Below are 22,769 nucleotides of genomic sequence, written 5' to 3'. Positions count from 1 at the left end.
GCCACATGAGACAACCCTTTCTCCTTCCATTGCCTTTGCGAACAGAGAGGTGTACATCCTTTTGCAGAGAGATGCGGAGGAGCAGAGCAGCAACTTACCGTTGAAGGAGATAGGGGCGGGATGTGCGCAGATGACCGTTGTGCTAACCGTTGAGGGCATGCGTATATAAACTCGAGGAAATGAGGGGTAAGATACATTTTGGGATTTAGTTTGTTCATAAATTTTTAATTAATTTATTTAATTTAAGAGTTGGTTTGATAATCGGATTTGAGTTAAGTGTGCTGTTAAGAGGACTTCGTTTGGAAACGCCTTTCTTGAAGGTTAGGGTTTTTTTTTTTTTTTTGTATTTGAATTATATTTTTTATGATACTGCCCAAACAAAAACATGCATGAAATTTTTTTGTTTGAATTATATAATCGTTTTTATATTTCTATGTTCTTTAGCATGTTTGTTTGATATAGTAAAAATTAAAATTCTGAATTTATGTGATTGTGGTATGTGACTTGTATATATATAAAATAATTTCATGCAGTGGCTTCATATAAAAAAATTTCATCCTCTGCCTGAATTTTTAAAGGATAACTAAATTGAAAAAATGTATTGAGAAAAGTGGTACAAAGACAATTTCATATTCTTTGAATCCCTTTGAAACGTTTTGGGCAAGAGTGATGTAAAGATAATTTCACATTTTTTAAATCATGTTTAGACCTTGAAAAATATTAAGAGAATGGAAGAAAAAGATAAAATAAAAATTAACTTTATCATAAAAATCCGCTTTATCATGGTTGGCTATCAAGGTATGATGAATGGATAAATAAAATTTAAGTTTAGACCTCATTAATATTTTTCACAATTTTAATCTTATAAAAAAATTTTATTCTTAATAATATTTAATAAAGACATTAGAATTTTAATATTTTATTCTTATGAATATTTCAACAAAATGAAAATGACATTAGAATTTATAGGGAAAATGGTGGAACAGAAACAAAGAGAGAGAGGGAGAGAGAGAGGATAATAGAGGAACAAACAAAAAATAGAAAATGTCAGAAATGCGAAAATTAAAATCCTAACTCCATCAAAGGGAACAGGATCCCTAAGACTCATTGTCAGAGAAAAACAAATTAATAATGTTAAAAGAAAACATGAGAATAAAAAGAGAATCAAAAGAGAATAAAAGAAGCATTAAGTTTAGATAAATATTTATGCTGACAATGGTAGCAACAACAACAACTTCTTGGGCAACAGACCTTAGGCTCTCTTTGTGTTAGAGACAGCGGCAACAAAAGAAGCAGAAACTCTGTTTGGAACATGTTAAATTATTTAAATACTAATTATTTTCAATTAATATTTAAATATTTCCTACTCAAAAAAATAATAGAAGATTTCCCAATTTAATTACATATAATTAGTGTATATTTATAGTGTATGACTGTTATATTAATTTTTGATAAAAAAAGTATTTTTAACTAAACTACGTACTATAATTTATTATATGTGAAAATTTAAATTAATAACTGGAGATTTCTCAATTTAATTAATTATTAATAAATAATATAGGGCAAACCTATTCAATAGGTGCACAGAAAATCTCGCTACATGGAGTAGTGAGATTTAAGCAAATCTCGTTACTTCGTGTAACAAGATTTAAATGTCAGGCCCAATCTGGCACAAATGTGTGGCAGCCAAGAGATTTGCTATAACGTCCTTCAATAAAATACAACATAATAAATAAATGGTCAACCTGAACCCGTGGGTAACGGGGACACTTGTCATACACAGCGGAATTCCTAGCAGCAATAAACATAAAAATCCATACATCCACCCATAAAATGTAATACCATAGTTTTCTATTAATATCAATATTTTGTTCATATGTACAATCTCCAAGAAAAAATCAAAATAACACTAGGATTATGCAACCAAAAATCTCCTAATCCTAGCTTAAGGCTTACACTTCTAGTAGGGAAGCTCCACTCACTCAACGGCGGCCTTGACCCGCCGGTTTCTCTAGATTTCCTGAAAAATGTATCAATGTTGAGGGTGAGACACTTCTTAGTAAGGGAAAGTAAATTAAATACAGTTGTGTGACAACACGAATATTTAGTGCAATTATACATATACTGTACATTTTATAAGTCGGAAAACATTCGTCATATCATTCGAAATAATCATACATTTTCATATATGCTAATAACTCGTAATGTACATAAACATTTGCTATAACTCGTAATACTGAAAAATCAACCCAAGAAGAATAGCTAGCTAATGTCATGTATTACCCCCATGACGGGTTGTGTAGCCCAAAGGCGGGACCCGACAATGGCTGGCTGACCACTGCCGAATCAACTATATTTGTAAGTACGATGGGCCTGCCGCACCCTGGTCCGGACTGTCAGGTGGACGTCCACACTCTACTAAAAGCTACATCGACTATCCATCTCCTATCCCCTCGTGGGATGGTTAGCATTAATATGGTCTCATGCCAAAATCTACCCATAGCTACGGTACCGAACTCCTGGTCTGAACTAAACTAACATCCTGGTTGCAATAACATATAATACATGAACATACGTAACATCAACACAGCCTCGTGCCGAAAACATAGATACGGTCTCGCGCCGAAATCATACGTATGGCCTCGTGCCAAAATCATAGTAAATAAATAAATATATAAATATATATATATATATATATATATATATATATGGCCTTGCGCCAATAACATAAATACGGCCTCGTGCCATAACATAATAAATACAGTCTCGTGCCGATAGCATAATAAATACGGCCTCGCGTCGATAACGTAAATTCATGGCCTCGTGCCAAAATCATATAAATACGGCCTTGTGCCGATAACATAAATATGGCCTTGCGTCAAATACATTTCTGGTATTTACATTTGAAAATAACTCATTTATCATATATTTGTCAACTCAATATAACATAACCCATCATTCCAAAATACTCGAAAATGTGTTTTACTTGTAAAAGCATTCATATCTTTTTTCATTTCACATAAAATAATATTCATGCCACACATGCTCTATTAAAAGTCATACTTCATATTTTAAAATCATGATTTTCTGACATCTCATACATACATATACTTTTTAAGCATCATAACAGTATTTTCCCAATCGTACATTTCATTCATAATAAATGAATATATCATATGTTTTTTTGAAAATAAATCTACTCATAATCACTAATAGTTTGCATGGAAAAGAACTGCTTTAGTTTACTCCATTACCTGACTACTGAGAAAGCCCCTCAAATTTTCTAGCCTGACCCCCGTAGGATTTCCTACTCAATACCCTGAAACTCAAAACTTCTAGTATTAAACCTCAATATTTTCATGCATACATCAATTTCCCTAACTACCATAAAGTCTAATTTGGCTTAAAAAACCTTACCTCAACTTAGGAATGATTTCCAACTTTATTTTCTCAACGATCCGCTTTGGCAACCTTGTAGAGAACTTTGCCAGGAACGTCATGGTAGCCTCAGATCTTCGATCCAACGTAAAACCAGCCCAAAATCGAAGAGAGAGAGTGAGAGGGCTAAAGAGGAGAGAGAGGAGAGAGAGAGAGAGAGAGAGAGGGGCGTGAAAAATGAAATAAAAATCGGATTTTTCATATTTATAGGCAGCAGAATTCGTCGACGAGCTCGATCTTCGTCGACGAGTTCTTCATAAATTTCGTTGACGAGACCCTATATTCGTCGACAAAATTCAAGCTGCCTCAGAACCCCTCTCGATATTTTCTTGTCGATGAAGCCCTGTGTTTGTCGACGAAATCTTTAAAACCTTTGTCGACGAAACCCTGTGTTCGTCGACGAAGTTTGGCAGCTTCCCTTCTTTTCCTTTTTCAAATTTTTCTTTCTTTATTATTTAAATTTCATTTAAAAATTCAGGTCGTTACATTTGCATAGGTGGGAAATCTCGCCACTCCGAGTAGCGAGATTACGTCAGAGTTATTCTGGGAAATACTTCCGAGAATGTTATATTATTTTTAAAAAAAGTTAAAACGGGAAAAAAACTTAGGTTATGAAATTCAGGTACTTTTTCTCTCCTCTCTCCTCTAGCTGATTCCCACACCCTGTTATTTTAATTTTAGACAAATCTCGTTGGATGGTCTAACAAGATTTGTTTATCAATCTTTCACATATCCTAACTTTTTAAATTTCGTTGGATCAAATAATAAGATTACCTTACCACAACAATCTAAAAAATATTTTTCAGTATTATTTAATATATTATTTTAAAATAAAAACAAAAAACTCAACAGGCAGCCTCCTCTCGACTCTCACGTATCAACCTAACTCTCTTTTTCTCACGGTCTCTCTCAGATTAGACACACAGAGACAGCTGAAAGTACAGCTTTAGCAAACAACAATGGTTGAATCGCCTGAACTGGAGGAAATCAATGGCGTGGTCTTGGAGGATGGAACCAAGCGGACCCACCACAGGCAGACGCTGGACGGCGTTCTCCAAAGCCTGATGGCTGCCATCTTAGGCCCCGATAGCGGCAGCAGCGCCGCCTCTGCTCCGCCGCTGCACCGGATCAAGGTCGCCTTCTCCGAGCACGCCCCTCTCCTTCCCGAAGCTTTTCAAAACACGGGCCTCGACGTTCTTCACTGGGCTCGCAGCGGCAGCCCTTTCCGTGCCCTCCTCGTCATTTCTGTCAGTTCTCGCTTCTTCTGAATTTTCCATTCGCTGCCTATTTTTCGCATGATAATATTCTTATGGATTGTTTTCGGTTTGAATTCTATAGCTTGATGGTTTTATTTGAACGAATTATTGGTTATGGTCATATTGTTATTAGGTTCAATCTTGTTGGTTTGTTTTATAGTGATGTTTTTGAACAGCAGGGAGTTTGTCTTCGTCATATTGTACCCACCAAGTGTTTGATGGAAGGGTTGACTAGCCTAGCACGGAAATGCGCGATTATGGACTCATGATAATTTGGGAAAGAAACGAATTGGGTAGATCCAATGATGGGCTGGGTTTTGTTAGGTTAAATTTCTTAACGATTAGCTAGCCGAGAGGGATCCCATCAACTTGTTTATTTCAGGAGTAAGGATATAATAATAAAAGTAATAGGTCTAAACATGTTTTTGATATTTTGGAGAAGATATGAATTGGTAGACCTGGTTGTGGAATATCATTAGTGCTTATGCTTCTCAAGTCGGTTTAGTAGAAAACCTTAAGAGACTATTTTGGCAAGATATGGATAGTATTATACAAGGCATACCGGGGATTGAGAAAATATTTATTGGAGGAGATTTGAATGGATATGTTGGAAGAGATAATAAAAATTATGAGAGTATACATAGAGGATATGTATATGGAGACAAAAATGAGTTTGGGGAGATGATCTTAGATTTCGTTATATCATATGATTTTAGTATAATGAATACTTGCTTTAGGAAGAGAGAAAAACACTTAATAACCTTTAAAAGTGGACAAAATAGAAGTTGAATAGATTTTTTTTAACTAGGAGGGTAGATCATTTATCAAGTAAGGATTGTAAAGTTATTCTAGGTGAAAGTCTGACCACACAGCATAGAGTCTTAGTGTTAGATATATATATTAAAAAATGAAAGAAAAATGATAAAATAAAGCAGTGTAAGAGAACTAGGTGGTGGAACATAAAATGAGAAAATATAATAAAATTTAAAAATAAAAGGATCAAAGATGGGGATTGGACTATAGAGGATGTGATAGATACAAATACTCTTTGGAATAGATTAGTTAGTTCTATTAAAAAGATAGCAAAAGATATTTTAGGTGAATTAAGGGGAAGATTCTCGAATAGAAAAGAAAGTTAGTGGTGGGATGAAGAGGTACAAAAAGCCATGAAGACAAAAAGAATTTAGTATAAAACGTGGTAAAAATGTAGAAACAAAGATAACTTTGAAAAGTATAACGAGACAAGAAAAGATGCAAAAAAGGCCGTTAGTGAAGTTAAATACAGATTATTTAATAGTTTGTATGATAGATTAGATACAAAAGAAGGGAAAAGAGATATATTTAAACTTGGTAAAGTTAGAGAAAGGAAAAGTAAGGACTTAAGAAATGTAAAATGTATAAAAAATGAGGATGATATTGTGTTGGTTAAAAACGAAGACATTAAAAAAAGATGACAAAGTTACATTAGTAAGTTGTTTAATGAAAACCAAATAGAAGACTTAAACTTAGAATTATCAAATGAGAAAAAGATTAAAAATATGAGATTTGTAGACACCCAAATTTTTATCAAGTCATTTTGATTAATAGAACGGGTGTCTTGTTCACCAAAGCGAGTTCAAGTTCTAAAACCAGGAGGGCCCTATATAGCTTATGTGCCTCATATGGCTTGTGGGCCCCACACATCTCCATTGGGTCTTATGCGGCTTGTGTGCCATACATCTCCGTTGGACCCCACACGGCTTGTGGGCCCCACATGGCTTGTGAGCCCTACACATCTCCATCGGGCTCCACGCAACTTGTGGGCCCCACACAGATTGGGTCGCAATTGACATGTTTTTTTTTATTTTTTATTATTTAATTTGTAAAATGCAAGCATGTTTTGTTCTCCCATGATTTGTAAATAATAATTATTCATCCCATGCTTTGTCTCCTCATGATTTGTAAGTCATAATTATTCACCTCATGCTTTGTCTCCCCATGATTTGTAAGTCATAATTATTCATCCCATGTTTTGTCTCCCTATGATTTGTGAGTCATAATTATTCACCCCATGTTTTGTTCCCCTATGTTTTATAACCCATGATTATCTTCCCATGCTTTGTTTCCCATGCTTGCCCCAAGTTAAGTCTATAAATAGTCTTCTCATTATAAGCACAAAAAAATAGTTTTATATATTGAAGTCTTCTATTGTTGAGCTTGTGAAACTTGTTCCTCTATTTATTCTTCTATTATGTTATCTATTTGAAAATTCAAGCTAAATATGGAACAGGGTTATAAGCCATATTGTTACAAAATGACAAAGGAATAACCTCCACTGTCATTTTCAAGCAACAATGCCTATAAAAAGGGGCAACTGGAGACACCCAAATTTTTACCAGGTCATTTTGATTAATAGAACGAGGGTCCTGTTCACCAAAGCGAGTTCAAGTTCTAAACCCAGGAGGGGGTTTTCTATTTACTTTTCTATTGAGTTATCTATTTGAAAATTCAGGCTAAATTGAGCCTCACTACTCACTCATAAAGGGAGGAACAAACTTCACAAGCTTAACAATGGAAGACTTCAATATATAAAACTCATTTTTTGTGCTTACAATGAGAAGACTATTTATAGACTTAACTTGGAGAAAGCATGGGAAACGAAGCATGGGGGGATAATCATGGGTTACAAATCATGGGGGAACAAAGCATGTGGTGAATAATTATTACTTACAAATCATGGGGGAGACAAAGCATGGGGTGAATAATTATGACTTACAAATCATGGGGAGACAAAGCATGGGGTGAATAATTATTACTTACAAATCATGGGGGAACAAAACATGCTTACATTTTACAAATTAAATAATAAAAAAAAACATATGTCAAGTGCGGCCCAATTTGTGTGGCCACAAGCCGCGTGGAGCCCGATGGAGATGTGTGTGCCCTAGAAGCTGCGTGGCGCCCAATGGAGATTTGTGAGGCTCACAAGCCATATGAGGCCCATAAGCTGTGTGGGGCCCTCCTAGGTTTAGAACATGAACTCGTTTTGGTGAATAGGACCCCCGTTCTATTAATCAAAATGACCTGGTAAAAATTTGGGTGTCTACTGCTGCTCCTCTTTATAGGCATTGTTGTTTGAAAATGACAATGTAGGTTATTCCTTTATCATTTTGTAGCAATATGGCTTATAACCCTAGCCCAACATATGAACTTCCCTAGCGGAGTCACCAAACTATTGCGACGTCTCTAGTGGAATCGCCAAGCTGTCGCGACGTCCCCGCAGAGCGAGGGTGCCCCAGGGCGGGTGAAATAAAAAGGTGTTTTAATTTTCGTGAAACTTTGGAATAATGGAGTCGTCACTAACCTTTTGGAGTGTGGTTAAATTACGTGATTACTACCTAATTAAGGGTAAAATCGGTCTGCGTTTACCAAAGTAGGGATTGGAAGTTTGGTTATGTGAGTGGAAAGTATTAGCACCCCCTACACTCTCGTTCTTTGAACGGTACCTAATTAATTGAAAATTATCCCTCAAATTAAATTTAATAGCCTTTTAAATTACTCCCTTTTGAAAATTTGCAAAAATGCACATACACATGCAAAATACTAAACCACACAAATATTTACATAATATACATATGAAGCCTAAAAAGCTCATGCCCTCTTTTGAAATCATAGGGATAAAAATTGAGAAAATATTTTATGAAAATAACTCCCATATTTATTTCATAAATTTTTATAGAATTTTTTTTTCTACATATTAAGTAATATTTTCAAAATTTTTTGGGAAGTTTTTGGAACCCATTTTTATTTTTCCAAGTGCAAAAACTATTTTTTGGCCTCAAAATATTTTTCAATTTTTTTCTTTTTGAATTTTCCTGATTTTTTAATAGTGATTTTTCCATATTTAGCCTGAATTTTCAAATAGATAACATAATAGAAAAATAAATAAGAAAATACTAGATAACCGGTTCAAAACGATTCAGTGGGTCAAACGGTTCGCTGAGGAGCAAATGGGCTTTAGGTTCAGGGTTGAACCTAACTTTGGGTTTGAGTTCCTGCATTCACAATTTCATACCTAGTCTATCACATTTTAGAATGTAACTCAGGAAGGAAAAGCCTATTAGTTTTACCTCTCGTCTTCCTCTCATTCAATCTTCTTTTCCTGTTGGTGAGTCTGTAGGTGTTAGTTTAGAGTGCCCTTGTGGGGGTGATTCTTGAGCTCTGAGTTGAGGCACTCCTCTCATTCAATCTTCTTTTCCTGTTGGTGAGTCTGTAGGTGTTAGTTTAGAGTGCCCTTCTGGGGGTGATTCTTGAGCTCTGAGTTGAGGCACTACGGAGTGCTTTCTTCAAATGGGATAACTCGACACCGATGAGAGATGGGATTGGTCGACCGATGTCCGTGTGGGTATATGTTGGTGGTGGCCGTGTGGTGTTGATGGAGGAGGGGATGATGGAGTTGCTGGGAAGATTAGTGGTTTCTCACCACTTGATCTCCCGAGAGAACAGAACGTAGCCTCACTACTCACTCATAAAGAGAGGAACAAGCTTCACAAGCTTAACAATGGAAGACTTCAATATATAAAACTCCTTTTTTGTGCTTGCAATGAGAAGACTATTTATAGACTTAGTTTGGGGCAAACATGAGAAACAAAGCATGGGGGGGTAATTATGGGTCACAAATCATGGGGGAACAAAGCATGGGGTGATTAATTATGATTCACAAATCATGGGGATACAAAGCGTGGGGTGAATACTTATGACTTACAAATCATGGGGAAACAAAACATGGGGTGAATAATTATGACGTACAAATCATGGGGAGAAAGCATGGGGAGATAGAGCATGGGGTGAATAATTATTACTTACAAATCATGGGGGAACAAAGCATGCTTGCATTTTACAATTAAATAATAAAAAAAAACATTTATCAAGTGCGGCCCAATCCGTGTGAGGCCCACAAGCTGCGTGGAGCTCGATGGAGACGTGTGGGGCCCACAAGCCACATGGGGCCAAGTAGAGATGTGTGTGGCCCACAAGCCATGTGAGGTCCATAAGCTGTATGGGGCCCTCCTTGGTTTAGAACTTGAAGTCGCTTTGGGAACAGGACCCCGTTCTATTAATCAAAATGACCTGGTAAAAATTTGGGTGTCTACAGCTGCCCCTCTTTATAGGCATTGTTGCTTGAAAATGACAGTGGATGTTATTCCTTTGTCATTTTGTAGTAATATGACTTATAAAGATAAGAGACACTTATTTTAACTAGGTAGAAGTATATGCTTTCAAATGACTAAGCTTTTGGGATGAAACAACTTGTGCTAGTAAACTCTCTTGGACCATTAGTGGTTAGTAGGGATCTACAAAGGGGTTGAAGGTGACTTGCGTCGGATGTAGGAATCCGAGCTAGCGTCCATGAGGGTAATGTGCACCAGATGTACGAATCCGAGCTAGCGTACCAAATGGACTAATATGCACCGGATGTAGGAATCCGAGTTAGCGTACCAAAAAAGAGGGTGACGTGTATCGGATGTAAGAATCCGAGCTAGCGCACCAGAGGAGGTGTCGTGCATCGGATGTAGGAATCTGAGCTAGCATCCATGAGGGTAATGTGCATCGGATGTAAGAATCTGAGCTAGCGTACCAAAAAAGGGGGCGTCGTGCATCGGATCTAAGAATCCGAGCTGGTGTCCATGAGGGTAACGTGCACCGGATATTACTCAGGTTCATCGATACCTTTTAGGCTTAGCCCCTTTCCTCTCTACATTTTTCCACTTTTCTGGAACCCAGCCTTCTCCATACAGACCCCCTTCACTTTTCCCCTACACACCATTCTTCGCACATTACTCAATCCGGATCTACCCCGTGTGCTATCTGTACTGATCCAGTGGATGAGTCTTTGTAGGCTACTGATTCTTTTGCAAGTCCCTCTCTGCCGCACCCAGCTTCTAGCTTGCCCCCTTCTGAGACACGAACCGCTCCTTATGTTCCTGCTCCTTCATTTCCGTTGGGTTCTCACCCTATGCTCACATGAGCTAAAGCTAGTATTTTCAAAACTCGCCATCCGATCAACCTTAGTGTCTTGGGATCCTCTAGACTTCTTTCTGCTCTTCTTGTCTCTACTGAGCCTAAAGGATTCAAATCTGCTGCTAATAATCCTGCTTGGCTTGCCGCCATGTATGAAGAAGTTCAAGCCCTGCAAAATAATTGCATTTGGATTTTAGTCCTTCAACCTGCAAACACCAATGTTGTGGGCTCCAAATGGGTGTTTCGGACCAAACATATACTTGATGGATCCATTGAGCGTCTCAAAGCCCGCCTTGTTGCTAAGGGCTATACACAGGTACCTGGTCTTGACTACACTGACACTCTTAGTCCTGTTATCAAGGCTACCACTGTCCGCGTTGTGCTTTCTATTGCCGTGACCAACAAATGGCCTCTTTGTCAACTTGACGTCAAGACTATGTTCCTTAACGGTACTCTCACTGAAAATGTTTATTTGGAACAATCTCCTGGGTACATTGGTCCTCGCTTCCCTAATCATGTTTGTCAGCTGAAGAAAACTCTCTATGGTCTCAAGCAAGTTCTTTGTGCCCGGTTCTTGCTCTTCAGCTCTTTTCTCATTCAACTTGGTTTCTCTTATTGCCATGTTGACACTTCTCTATTTGTCTTTCATAAGCAATCTGACATTATCTATTTGCTTCTTTATGTTGATGACATTATTGGTACTGGCAACAGCTCATCTCTTCTTAATAGCTTTACTTGTAAGTTCAATTCTGAGTTCGCCACTAAGGATTTAGGTCCTCTCAGTTACTTTCTTGGCCTTGAAGCTTCGCCAACTGCAGATGGTCCTTTTATCAGTTAGCTGAAATATGCATGAGATATTCTTACTTGAGCTCAGTTACTTGATAGCAAACTCATCCATACTCTCATGGTTGTTTCCCAGCACTTGTCTGCTGATGGTTCTCTGTTTTCGGATCCCACTCTTTACAGGTTTCTCGTTGGCGCACTCCAATACTTGACCATCACGCGCCTTGACATTGCTTATGCTGTCAACTCTGTTAGCCATTTTCTGCATGCTCCAACTGAAGATCATTTTCTTGCTCTTAAGCGTATTCTTCGCTATGTCAAGGGCACCTTCCATTTTGGCCTTACATTTCGCCCATCTTCTACTCCTAGTGCTTTAATTGCTTACTCTGATGGTGACTAGGCAGGCTATCCTGACTCTCGTCGTTCTACTTCTGGCTACTCTATTTATCTTGGCGACAATTTGGTTTCTTAGAGTGCTAAGAAGCAACCTACTGTATCCTGTTCCAGCTGTGAATCTGAGTATCGTGCTCTTGCGCACACTGTCGTCGAACTTCTTTGGCTTACGCATCTCCTTCGTGACCTCTAGGTTCCCATTCCACAGTGGCCTCTTCTCTTATGCGACAACAAAATTGCCATTTGTTTTTGAGCTCCAACCCAGTTTCTCACAAGCAGGCCAAACATGTTGAATTAGACTATCATTTCCTTTGAGAACTTGTTGTCGCTGGAAAACTTTATACGCAGCATGTGCCCTCGACCCCTTTTTGAATTTTTCCGATCCAAGCTTCACGTTCATTCCAATCTGATGCTCAGCTTCCCGGGGGGGGGGGGGTGTTGTGTTGGAATTGGTATATTCCCAAGAGGGGGGGGGGGGGAGGTGAATTGGAATTTTAAAATTTCTTCCTAGGTTATGTTCAAATCTCAATCAGTATTTCCCAATCTAGGGTCTTTCTAAGCATTAATCAATTTAGCAGAAATCAAACTGAGCAAAAGTGTAAAGCAATTGAAGCAATCTCAGTAATTCTGAAACATTTACAATAATTAAAATAACAATATTCAAGTGCGTAAATTTAAGTGTGGAAATTAAAGTTGACACAATAAATGTTATCGGGGTTCGGCCAAACTTGCCTACGTCCTTGCCTCAGCTCGCAAGCCCGAGTATTACCACTATTGCTCACTTAACAGGTGGAACGGCACCCTATACAACACCAGGTCAAATTACCAGGGCTAACCTCAACCTTTACAAGCAATCTTGACGGGCTAGATTATCACCCCTTCAGGCCACGCCTGGAATACAACAGATTCACAATATAAATTTCGTGTACAAAAATACTTGCTTTTCCAATAAGCAGATTTGTACCAGTATAACCAATGGACTATGATATGATAGGATATGATAAACTCAATGTAGTTTAAATGTCTACTCTCAAAATAATGTAAGTATAGCAATCAGAGTGTGAAAGTATATGTGTTAGGATCTTTGAATCAAGATAACAATATCAATCACAAAGTGCAGTATCAAATATCTTAAGCACACAAGCAAATATCTCAAAAATGTTTTTTCTCAAAAATCAACCACAAGGGATATTTGAAATTGGTTTGTAAAAAATATTTCACAAACAAACACAATACAAGCTCTTAGTTTTGTAACAATAATGCAAGACTCACTAGCTCTAGAGAGCTTTCCCAAAGAAGACTTATTAATAAAGTCACAAGGGAAAAACTCAAAGCTTACTCTCAAATAAAATCAAACTCAATCAAATACAATCAATGAGAGTGTAAGCTTATAATATGATCTTTAAAACACTCTTACTAAATGAATTTAACGAGGATGAGCAAGAATGGAAATAGTAAGCTTGTATGTAAAAAATAGGTATTTGAAAAATTTAGAGAATATATTGGTAATGATGTTTGCTAATGCATTGCTAATTAAACCAAATGAGGGAGTATGTATAGACACTCCAAAAAATATAACCGTTCGAGACTCATTCGGTATTTTTGAAAAAGTTTAAGTATGGTTAATAAAAAATAACCCTTGTTTAACCTCGGTAAAAATTGAGCAACTCGAGAGTTTCAGTCGACCATATTTGAGGTTCGGTCGACCATGTTAGCTTTACCATAATCCCAAGAGGGTGGGGTGAATTGGTATTTTCAAATTTTATTCCCTAGGTTAATCTCCTAACAACAGTATTACACAAGCCTAGGGTTAATCTAGTGTAGATAAGTAAATGAATTTAAATATATAGCGAAAATTAAATTGCACAAATAATTTAGCTAAGTATGCACAACAAAGCAATAAATAGAGATGACACCCAAAAATGTTATCGAGGTTCGGCAAATTGCCTACGCCCTCACCTTAGCTAACAAGCACAGAGATTACCATTATAAGCTCACTTAACGGGTGGAATGACACCTAAACAATTAGGTCAATTAGCACAGGGATGACCTCAACCTTTACAACCAATCCTTACCGGATTGGATTACCGTCCCCTCAGGCCACGCCTGGAATACAACAGATTTCTCAATATAACAGGGTACAGTGATTATGCTTTTCAATCAAGTAGATATGTACCAAATGTAATCAATCAAATGCACATCAACTATATAGGTAAATGTAAGATCAGTGATGTGTATTTTTGTGCAAGCCACACTTTACAAGATATGATCGCAAGAATGCTTAAGAGTTTTCTAATCAAGCTATTTCTTTGAAACAAGTTATATCAAATCTCAATAAAGAATTAGAGTTTCAAAGATGCCACAACAATATTCAAATCAACTCAAAAATATTTTCTTCAATAAAATATGCTCAAGAGTTGTTTGAAAGAATAATATAGCTTGTAAAAATGTTTGCACAACAAAATATAGCTATAGGAATCTTGTAATGACAATGCAAAGATTCTCAAGCTACTAAGTTTTTCCCAACACAAGATTTACCAAATAAAATCTGTGAGATAAACCTTGTTTAACTCCCCAAAATTAATACCAATCAACCAAGCAAAGTAATGGGAGTATGAGCACTAATAATAAGCACTAGCACAACAAGAATCTCTCACAAAGCTAAGATGAATTAAGAGAATGAATGTATGAGAGTTTTTGGAAGTGTTATAGGCAAAATAGGATTTTGAGTTTAAGAGAATTTTGGCTAATGATTTTTCTTAATCTTCTATTAATCCTCACAAATGAACTCATATTTATAGATAAAGGCCAAAATATAGCCGTTTAAGACGTGTAGGGAATTATTAGAATTGTTTTAAAAAAATTTAGCAAAGTTAACCCTATTTAAAGACCTTTAACCTCGGTAAAAAAATATTCAACCCGAGAGCACCGGTCGACCGAACTTAAGGTTCGGTTGACCGAGTGTCATAGTTCAGTCGACCGTGGAGAAAGTGAATTGAGAAGATGGCCGACCAACTTGAGGGTTTCAAAGGCGGTTTTCCAAATCCATGCGGTTTGGTTGACCAGATTGTTTTGAACTATGAAGTTCGGTCGACCAAGCGGTTGGAATCTCTCACGTGGGGGTTCGGTCGACTAGGGCGTTGCCCATATTTTCCTGGTCGGTTGACCGAGGTGTCAATATGTTGATCCCGGGAGGTTCGGTCGACCAAGCTAAATAAACTTGGCTAGGTTCGGTCGGCCGTACTGTGGTCAAATAGTTGACCACTGGCCAGTTCGGTCGACCAAGCTGAATAAGCTTGGTTGGGTCGGTCGACCGAACATGCTTATTTTGTCTAATTTATTTCAAGTTAATCCCCTGATTGTGCAAGTGATAATGCAGACTTATTTGTGCATATGTATTGGGACCTAAGGTCTCACTAAGGTCTATTGAGCTTACAATTTATCCTATATGCATGATATGCAAAGATTTATTACAGACCTTTTTCTCCTAATTACTATTATAGTCCCGAATTGAATAATAATGAAATACAATAAAATGATCTTCAGGGTCTTCATGCTTTACTTCATGTGCCATCAGTATATCTGCTAATGAATTAGATAGTCATCAAATACTTGAGTATTTGTCATTATCAAAATCGGGTCTGACCTATGAGGTCAACATTCGCCCCCTTTTTGATGATGTTGGAATTGGTGTGATCCCAAGAGGAGGGGTGAATTGGGTTTTAAAACTTTTCGGCAAATTTAAACATTTCACCGATTCACCACGTATCATATCCCATTCAACATATACACTTGTGTGTAAAATGATTTTAACACTAAAAGCAAACATACACATGTGCAGTATCTTATTTAAATTAAATGTGTGCATGAGAATAATTAAGACATAAAACAATCATTCATACACATGCTGAAATTAAAGTGCAGGAATTTAAATAAGATAGAGAGAGCGACACCAGATTTGTTATCGAGGTTCGGCCAAACCAACCTATATCCCTGCCTTGGGCTTACCCCCAAGGATTCCACTATTCCTGCTCACTTAATCAGGCGGAGCAAAAGCCTTTTACATCCTCTCCTTATAGGGCAAGAAAAACCCCAGCTTAATTGTTAGGCTGAGACAAACTAGTCTCACTTACAGGGTTGAGACTCTCCAGTTCAATTCCGGGCTAAATCGAACCGGTCTCACTTACGAGGCTGAGGCTCCCCAGTTCAATTAATGGGCTGAATCCAACCGTTACATTAATACCATTTTTGTACATTAAAGTGCTTCTAAAAAATACAAGCTGAAATGTACACAATAAGCTCAATACAAATGCACACTCTAATGATATGAAATAATGCTCAGGGGAATAAGGGTGCTTAACTATTTTTAAACCCTAATAAAAAGGTTTTCTCCAAAAAGATATTTCAATAAAACTATAGGAGAACCTAGGGTTTTTCTCTTTCAATGATTTTTGCACAAATAGAATGTATATGAAAAATGAGTATTATGTTCTCCAATCAAAGATTTATGCAAGTTAGAAATACTTGGAGAATCTAGGAGTTAGGCTCAATAAAATATTTGTGCAATAAAAGACTTCTCCCAAAATATATTTATCAAGGAAATAATTAGGAGAAACCAAAGGTATATTCTCAAAAATAATTTCCGAAAACAAATAGCACGTGAGAGTATAACATGTAAAAATAAAAGCCCAAAAATAAATATACTCTCTTCAAGAGTAATTTTGAAATGACAGAGTGGAAGAGAGTTGGAGAGTTTTGTATAAAATATTTTGCCTTAAGAAGAAATTTTTGCAATAAAAATGAGTTGGGGGAACTTTGATTAACAGAGGATTAGAGAGAAACTTAGAGTTAATCATAGTTGCTAATTTGGAGTAATGAAGGGGTATTTATAGAGTTTGTGAGAAATATGACCGTTGGGGACACAGAGGTCATTTTAGAAAAAGTGTAATGACATTTAATTAAAATTAACCTCGTTTTAAAAAGTTAACCGTGGTAAAAATTCGGACCAACCCAGGAGCACCGGTTGACTAGAAGACTTTCGGTCGACTGAAGTTCATATGGCTCGGTCGATCGGGCCAATTTTGAACTTCAAGGTCGGTCGACCAGGAAGGGCGATTTTTCCAAATTAGCGCGGTTCGGTCGACTAGGGTGAAAATGAACTAACTGGTTGGTCGACTGGAAGAGGCGATTTTTCAAAAAGCGAGGTTCAATCGATCGGGACATTTTGAATTGAGAAGTTCGGTCGACCAGGTTGTTGGGGCATCTCTCGAGGACCCTCAGTTGACCAGAGCGTTGGAGTGCATTTTGGGTTCGGTTGATCAGGTGGTCAATATGTTGACTCCAAGGGAGTTCGGTCGATCGGGTATAAATGAACTGGCAAGTTCGGTCGATCGGGTCATGGTCAAACTGTTGACCCGGACAAGGTTCGGTCGACTGGGCCCATTTTGAACTACATAGGTCGGTCGACCGGGCTGTGGTCAACTAGTTGACCTGGTCCGGGTTCGGTCGACCGAGGCATTTTGTACATGGTAGTTTGGTCGACCGAATGTGTATATTTTGTGCATTTTGGTCCTGTTTAAGCCACCAGTCATCCTATTTCAAATGACCAAACATGTGTATGCATGAGTGAGTGTCTTAAGGTCATTCTAGGTCTTTTTGAAGACACCGAAAAAATCCGGTGTCGGTTGACGTTTTCGTAAACTTCGTTCTAGTCCCGATTTTGACCCTAAAACTATTCCAAAAACTTTGTATGATTTTAGTCTTTTCGGAGGAGTTGTACTCCCCTTTTACATTAAGGGTTACACTTACTAAAAGCATAAAATGTATACTAATATTTACATGATGGTAACCCATCCCATGTACACAAGGCAAGTAGTTGTAGACAAGCATAATGCCTTGAACAAGCTTGACTTATGACATGTGTGTAACACATGTACACACATGTGGGAAACTTTGGATGCTCAAGAGATCAAAGAAAAACAAAATTCTATTTGTTCAACAAAAGTACAAGATATGGACGACAACAGCAATAGGGTTTGTTGGGGGTGTTGAGGTGGCAGGCTGTGGTGAAGGAGATGGTGACGAGTTTGCCATGATGAGGATGAAGATGATGGGTTGCACTTGAAATGTGAGAGTGGGATATTTATAGCAGTGGAATGGTAAGTTAATGAGGAGGAGGCCGAGTGATTTTTTCAATATCCATCGAACTCCCAGAGAGTTCTTTGTTTCATGAATCCCATCCCTAAGAGGGGCATTCTGCATTGTTGACCCACAAGCATTGATGAGTCAATCTGCAAACTTCTTGTAGGCCAATGGTGCCAATAGTTGCTGATGACACATGTAGCCACGAGGATCGCTCTGCTCATTTTCTTTGATTGGCCCTTTGCTAAATCCCTCTCAATATCTTTGTCTCTCGCAGAAAATTACTGATACATTGACGTTTGGAAGGTTTGGTGTTGGGCAAGGTTTAGATGCAAGGATGACTATGGTGGTTGAGAATGGGTTGGAGGTGGGGTTTGTGGTGCAGTGGCCTAGTCATAGCCATTATTGTGTAATGATAACAAAATTTTCAATTGGTCTGACAAATTTGTATGAGAGTTTTACAATGGCCACGAGGTTGCACAGGTGATTTTGGTGTGCTGTGGTGATGAAGGTTTGTTGACTATGGCTATGGGATTTCAGGGATGGGCGGTGTTGGCAGTAAAATGTAGTTGTAGAGAGAGAGAGAGAGAGAGAGAGAGAGCTTTAGGGTCATATGTGGCCTTGTTTTGGTTTTGAGCACTCTTGACTCTTCCATTTTCTCTATGCAGAATAGAAAGAGTTTGGAGTTTGGATGCTTTAAAACAATTTTTCCCTTTACACTCCTAGACTCCATTTTCCCTTTACACTCCTAGTTGCAAAGCTTTGGCTCCTTCTAAAGTCAAGGATTTTATCTTATATGTGGTCCTTAATTGGAATACCAATGATTTGTTACATAAAAGAGGCTGAATAAAGATTTTTATTTACTTGTGTGTATGCCTTGTTCTCAAAATGGCGAAAACGAATTCTTGTATTTGTTTGCTACGTTTTCTTTTCCTTGGCTTCATTTGGATCTAGCTGTTTTTGTTTTTGGGGGGAATTGGGTTTGCTATTTTTCATTAGAGGGGTTATTTCTCAAGAACTTTAAGGGGATTTGGTTGTGCTAGTTTTGTAGTTGTGATTGTTGGAATGATGGAAGGATTTTGGAGCAGCTTTATCGTTTTGTCTTGGTTTGGAGCAGCATTATGGTTTGTTTGGCTTCACTTCAGTTTCTGTGTATTTGGTGTGTTCAAGTTAGTGCCAGTCCTTGACATGAAAGAGATGGAAGGGCCGTGCTTCATTAATATCTCTAAACTCTTTTTTCCTTCTTGATTGATTTAGGTGGAATCTTGTCCTTCGATTTATATTGCTCCCATTTACACATTTCTAAACCCCCTGCCAGATGTCCATACAGTGTTGGTATCAACTAAGTTGTTTTGGATATCAGCGACTCATAAGATCGGTTGAAGTTGCTTTTGTTTGGGTTTGCCTCTGATGCTCTACTATAGGGTTTTGATGATGATGCAGATGAAGAGGATCAAGAAAAGATATGAGAAATGGCAAGAGGGAGAGAGAACAAGGAGAAATTATGATTTTTGATGATGATAATGATCTGATTTTATCCAGCTATGATAACTTGTTTTGTGTGGTGGAGAGAGGGAGCATTCAATTATATTATTTCCTCTATATTAATTAATACCTTACAGGAACAGTTGCATACCATCCAGTTCTCCAAGATTACCACACTTCTTTGCTTTAAATACTATTCTGGAGCTAAAGATTGTTCCTTCCATAGAAAAATGTACCATCTAGAACTTCAGTTGAGATTACTACTCAAAATGGCTATAGTTCACCTTCCTCATATCGGAGCAGTGTTTTCTTATTTTGTGCTTTAAATATCTCATGGAGCTAAAGATTGTTCCTCCTAGGAGAATGATGTTGACATTGTCAACTTGTGTTTTGTTGTCTTACAAAAATTGCCGCTATTTTCACAAATTTTCTCAATTGTAGGACTTTTTGTTTGTCAGTGCAAGATACGTTGTGTGTCTTCATGTGCATGCTGCTCAAAGTGTATACACACCATGCAGGAGACACTTATAAGGAAGATTTTTGCAAATCTTTTTTTTGTTTTTTCATTCTTTTTTTATATAGTTCTTTTCACAATATCTTACAGTTTTTTCTTGAATTTCTTTCAATTGCTGCAGGTTGGGACAATTATTTTTCTGGCGCTGACAGGGTTGCTGTTTGTTATGCTTTTTTTTGTAGCCGCAACTATCAATGCCATTATCATCTCTCTTCTCATATCTTTAGCGGTGGCAGGAGGCTTCTTGGCTTTTTTCTTTGCTTGCGTGACGGCCATTTACATTGGAGCATTATCAGTAGCTGTTTTTGTTATTTCTACTGTGACAGTTTGGGCCACCATTGCTGTTCTGATAACGACAGGTAAGAGTTACTTGACTTTCTATATCTTCTCTTTCTTTCATACTAATTTTCAATTCTCTAGATTCTAAACCCATGCTTCCTAGAGATATTGTTTAAATTGAGTTATCCGAGCTTAATAGGAAGACCATGTGATTTCGACTCGATGTTTCAACCTCTAATTCCTGGGACCTCTGCAATTTCCAATGAACCAATCGTTAATCCATTAGTTGGTGTTTAAATCCTGCATGGATTTATGGGTATGCTCACAAAGATCTGCATGAAATAGATGCACTCTTTCAGCTTAAGTCTTTTAAGTAGGGGGTTTGCTTTTAATGTTGTCGTGTTTCTGCCTGGGATTTGATAAATAAAAAAATAAAGTGTTCATATATATGCATACATGTATCAGGTTGGATTGGATTCCTTTGGGCTGTTTGGTTGGTGGTGAAGAAGATTGTGGGCCTTGCTAAGCACTCATTGAATGAGACTGTATCTGCAATTTCGGTTCACCCTGCTGCTCCAAATCACCACTCAGGCAATGTTTCGGATTGAAGAGCTTACTACCAGAGTTTGGACATCACACGTGCCTCGACATACTTAGGGAACTCATGTATGCAGAAATCTTGTGCTCGTGTGTAAATATATGCGTACATGCTTCGCATTGTACAAAATCCTTTTAAAGTGCAAGTTAAATTTTAGGTTTTGACAGGATTTTAGTTAGAAAAAAATGTGTCAAAAAAATTCTTCAAAAAGGTAATTAGAATTGTAGAATCTCCAATGTTCACATTTGACCTAGAATAAGGAACGAAGAGGAGCAATAATCTCCACTAGATGAGTAGGCCCCTTGACTTCCTATTATTGAGATTTTTAAAGAAATAAAAACTCCAATAACTAGAACATGCATCAAACAAATAAAAATAAAATAAGATCATTATAAAAGTGTCAAGAGTATAATGTCAAGGAAAAGACACATGGGAAGGACCATTATTAAAGTGAGCATACTCCAAGAGAAAAGAAGATGAACAATCCCAAACTTCACAAGAGGATGAAAAAGAAAATAAATAAACGGTACAATTGAGAAATCAACTTCTAAAGTAGAAATTAACATGTGTATCCCAGTTTTTCTCCCAAGTGGGAGTATAAAAAAAAAAATTGAACTACATTGCTTTGCTTTGGGTTAGTACGAACATTAAATCTATCGTCATTGGAAATGTATGGCTAATATGAAACAACAATTAGGGTGAAAGTCGACAGTTGTAGGATACTATGATGTAAAAGTGGCGCAAGAAATTAAAAGAACAATTGGGGAATATTCAATTGGGGAATATTATGAGAAGGGAAATTGGAGACGGCAAGTTTGAAAAGCCAAGGAGGAGATTAAGATCATGGACTAATGTAGTAGAACCATTGCTAGCAGTCTTTCCCCTTAAATGGCAACAAAATGTGAAAATTTGTTGCAATAGTGGATTTGTTAACACCTTGAAAGCACTTGTTTTGTCTTGGCAAAAGAAGTAGAGAAGGTGATATTAAGGATTGCGCGCGGGGGAAAGGGGAGGGTTTATCAAGAAGTGCTGCCAAGAATACTTGCAAAACGTGTCCTAGATGCATACTCAAGTAAAAATAGGGATCTTCATTGGAAAAAAAAAAAAAAAAAAAAAAAAAAAAAAAAAAAAAAAAAAAAAAAAAAAAGGAGATATCAAGAGGATGTTAGGGAGAGAGAGGAAAAGAAGAACAATAGATTGACGTAGAAGAACCCTTGTTGAAAATGATCTTTGTTGACTTTTTAAGTTTGATCCCATTTTGATAATGACAAATCACAAGTTTCTCATGTGTGTGTTTAGTACTTGAATATGTTTATACTTCAACACACACATATGGTAAAGGCAATATGGAGTCCATGAGGCACTTAAAGCTCATATTACTTGGCCTATTCGATGGAAAACTTGAAGAGCAAAGAGTGAAGACATATACTATTTTAATTGTAAATGCTTTTAGTTTAAATTGTATGCATGTCTTACATGATCTGATTTAAAGCTTAACATTGATCATAGAATGACCTTAGGGAATCAATTTTTTTATGGAAAACCTTTTACATACAAAGTTAAACTCATACAAAGGTTTGAAAAGATTTTGGCTAAAATGCATATTTTCAAAAGGCCCAGTCGACGACTCTTAAGCCTAGTCGACTGGACTAAGCACTTGGCCATAAATCATTTTGGTAAAAGGGTCAGTCAACCAGACTCACAAGCCTAGTCGATCGGATAGAACAAATGGCCAGAGATGGATTTTTGTAAAGGCCTAGTCGACCGGACGTTTAAGCCCAGTCGACCGGACTCACAAGCGTAGTCGACCAGACATAACAAATGGCCAGAGATGGATTTTTGTAAAGGCCTAGTCAACCGGACGTTTAAGCCCAGTCGACTG

At 37.4% G+C, this 22,769-nt stretch overlaps 1 protein-coding gene across 1 annotated transcript; it reads left to right on the top strand.

Annotated features, from left to right (window-relative positions):
- The first annotated feature begins 4,277 nt into the window (after positions 1-4,277).
- On the top strand, positions 4,278-21,172 carry LOC131160293 (uncharacterized). Its single transcript, XM_058115777.1, has 3 exons — positions 4,278-4,685; positions 20,132-20,369; positions 20,755-21,172. Exons 1-3 carry the CDS (start codon positions 4,398-4,400, stop codon positions 20,895-20,897), a joined length of 669 nt encoding a protein of 222 aa, XP_057971760.1. The 5' UTR covers positions 4,278-4,397; the 3' UTR covers positions 20,898-21,172.
- The last annotated feature ends 1,597 nt before the right edge of the window (positions 21,173-22,769 follow it).

Source organism: Malania oleifera, chromosome 7 (assembly GCF_029873635.1).
Source record: "Malania oleifera isolate guangnan ecotype guangnan chromosome 7, ASM2987363v1, whole genome shotgun sequence".
Lineage (NCBI taxonomy): Eukaryota > Viridiplantae > Streptophyta > Magnoliopsida > Santalales > Ximeniaceae > Malania > Malania oleifera.
Note: the sequence above shows the minus strand (reverse complement) of the source record. Positions and strands in the feature narration are given on the sequence as shown.

What these genes read in the sequence shown, in the direction of transcription:
- LOC131160293 (XM_058115777.1), top strand. Translation starts at nt 4,398, where the DNA reads ATGGTTGAATCGCCTGAACTGGAGGAAATCAATGGCGTGGTCTTGGAG. An exon ending in GTGCCCTCCTCGTCATTTCT is followed by an intron (nt 4,686 to 20,131) that starts GTCAGTTCTCGC and finishes CAATTGCTGCAG; the next exon opens with GTTGGGACAATTATTTTTCT. An exon ending in TGCTGTTCTGATAACGACAG is followed by an intron (nt 20,370 to 20,754) that starts GTAAGAGTTACT and finishes TACATGTATCAG; the next exon opens with GTTGGATTGGATTCCTTTGG.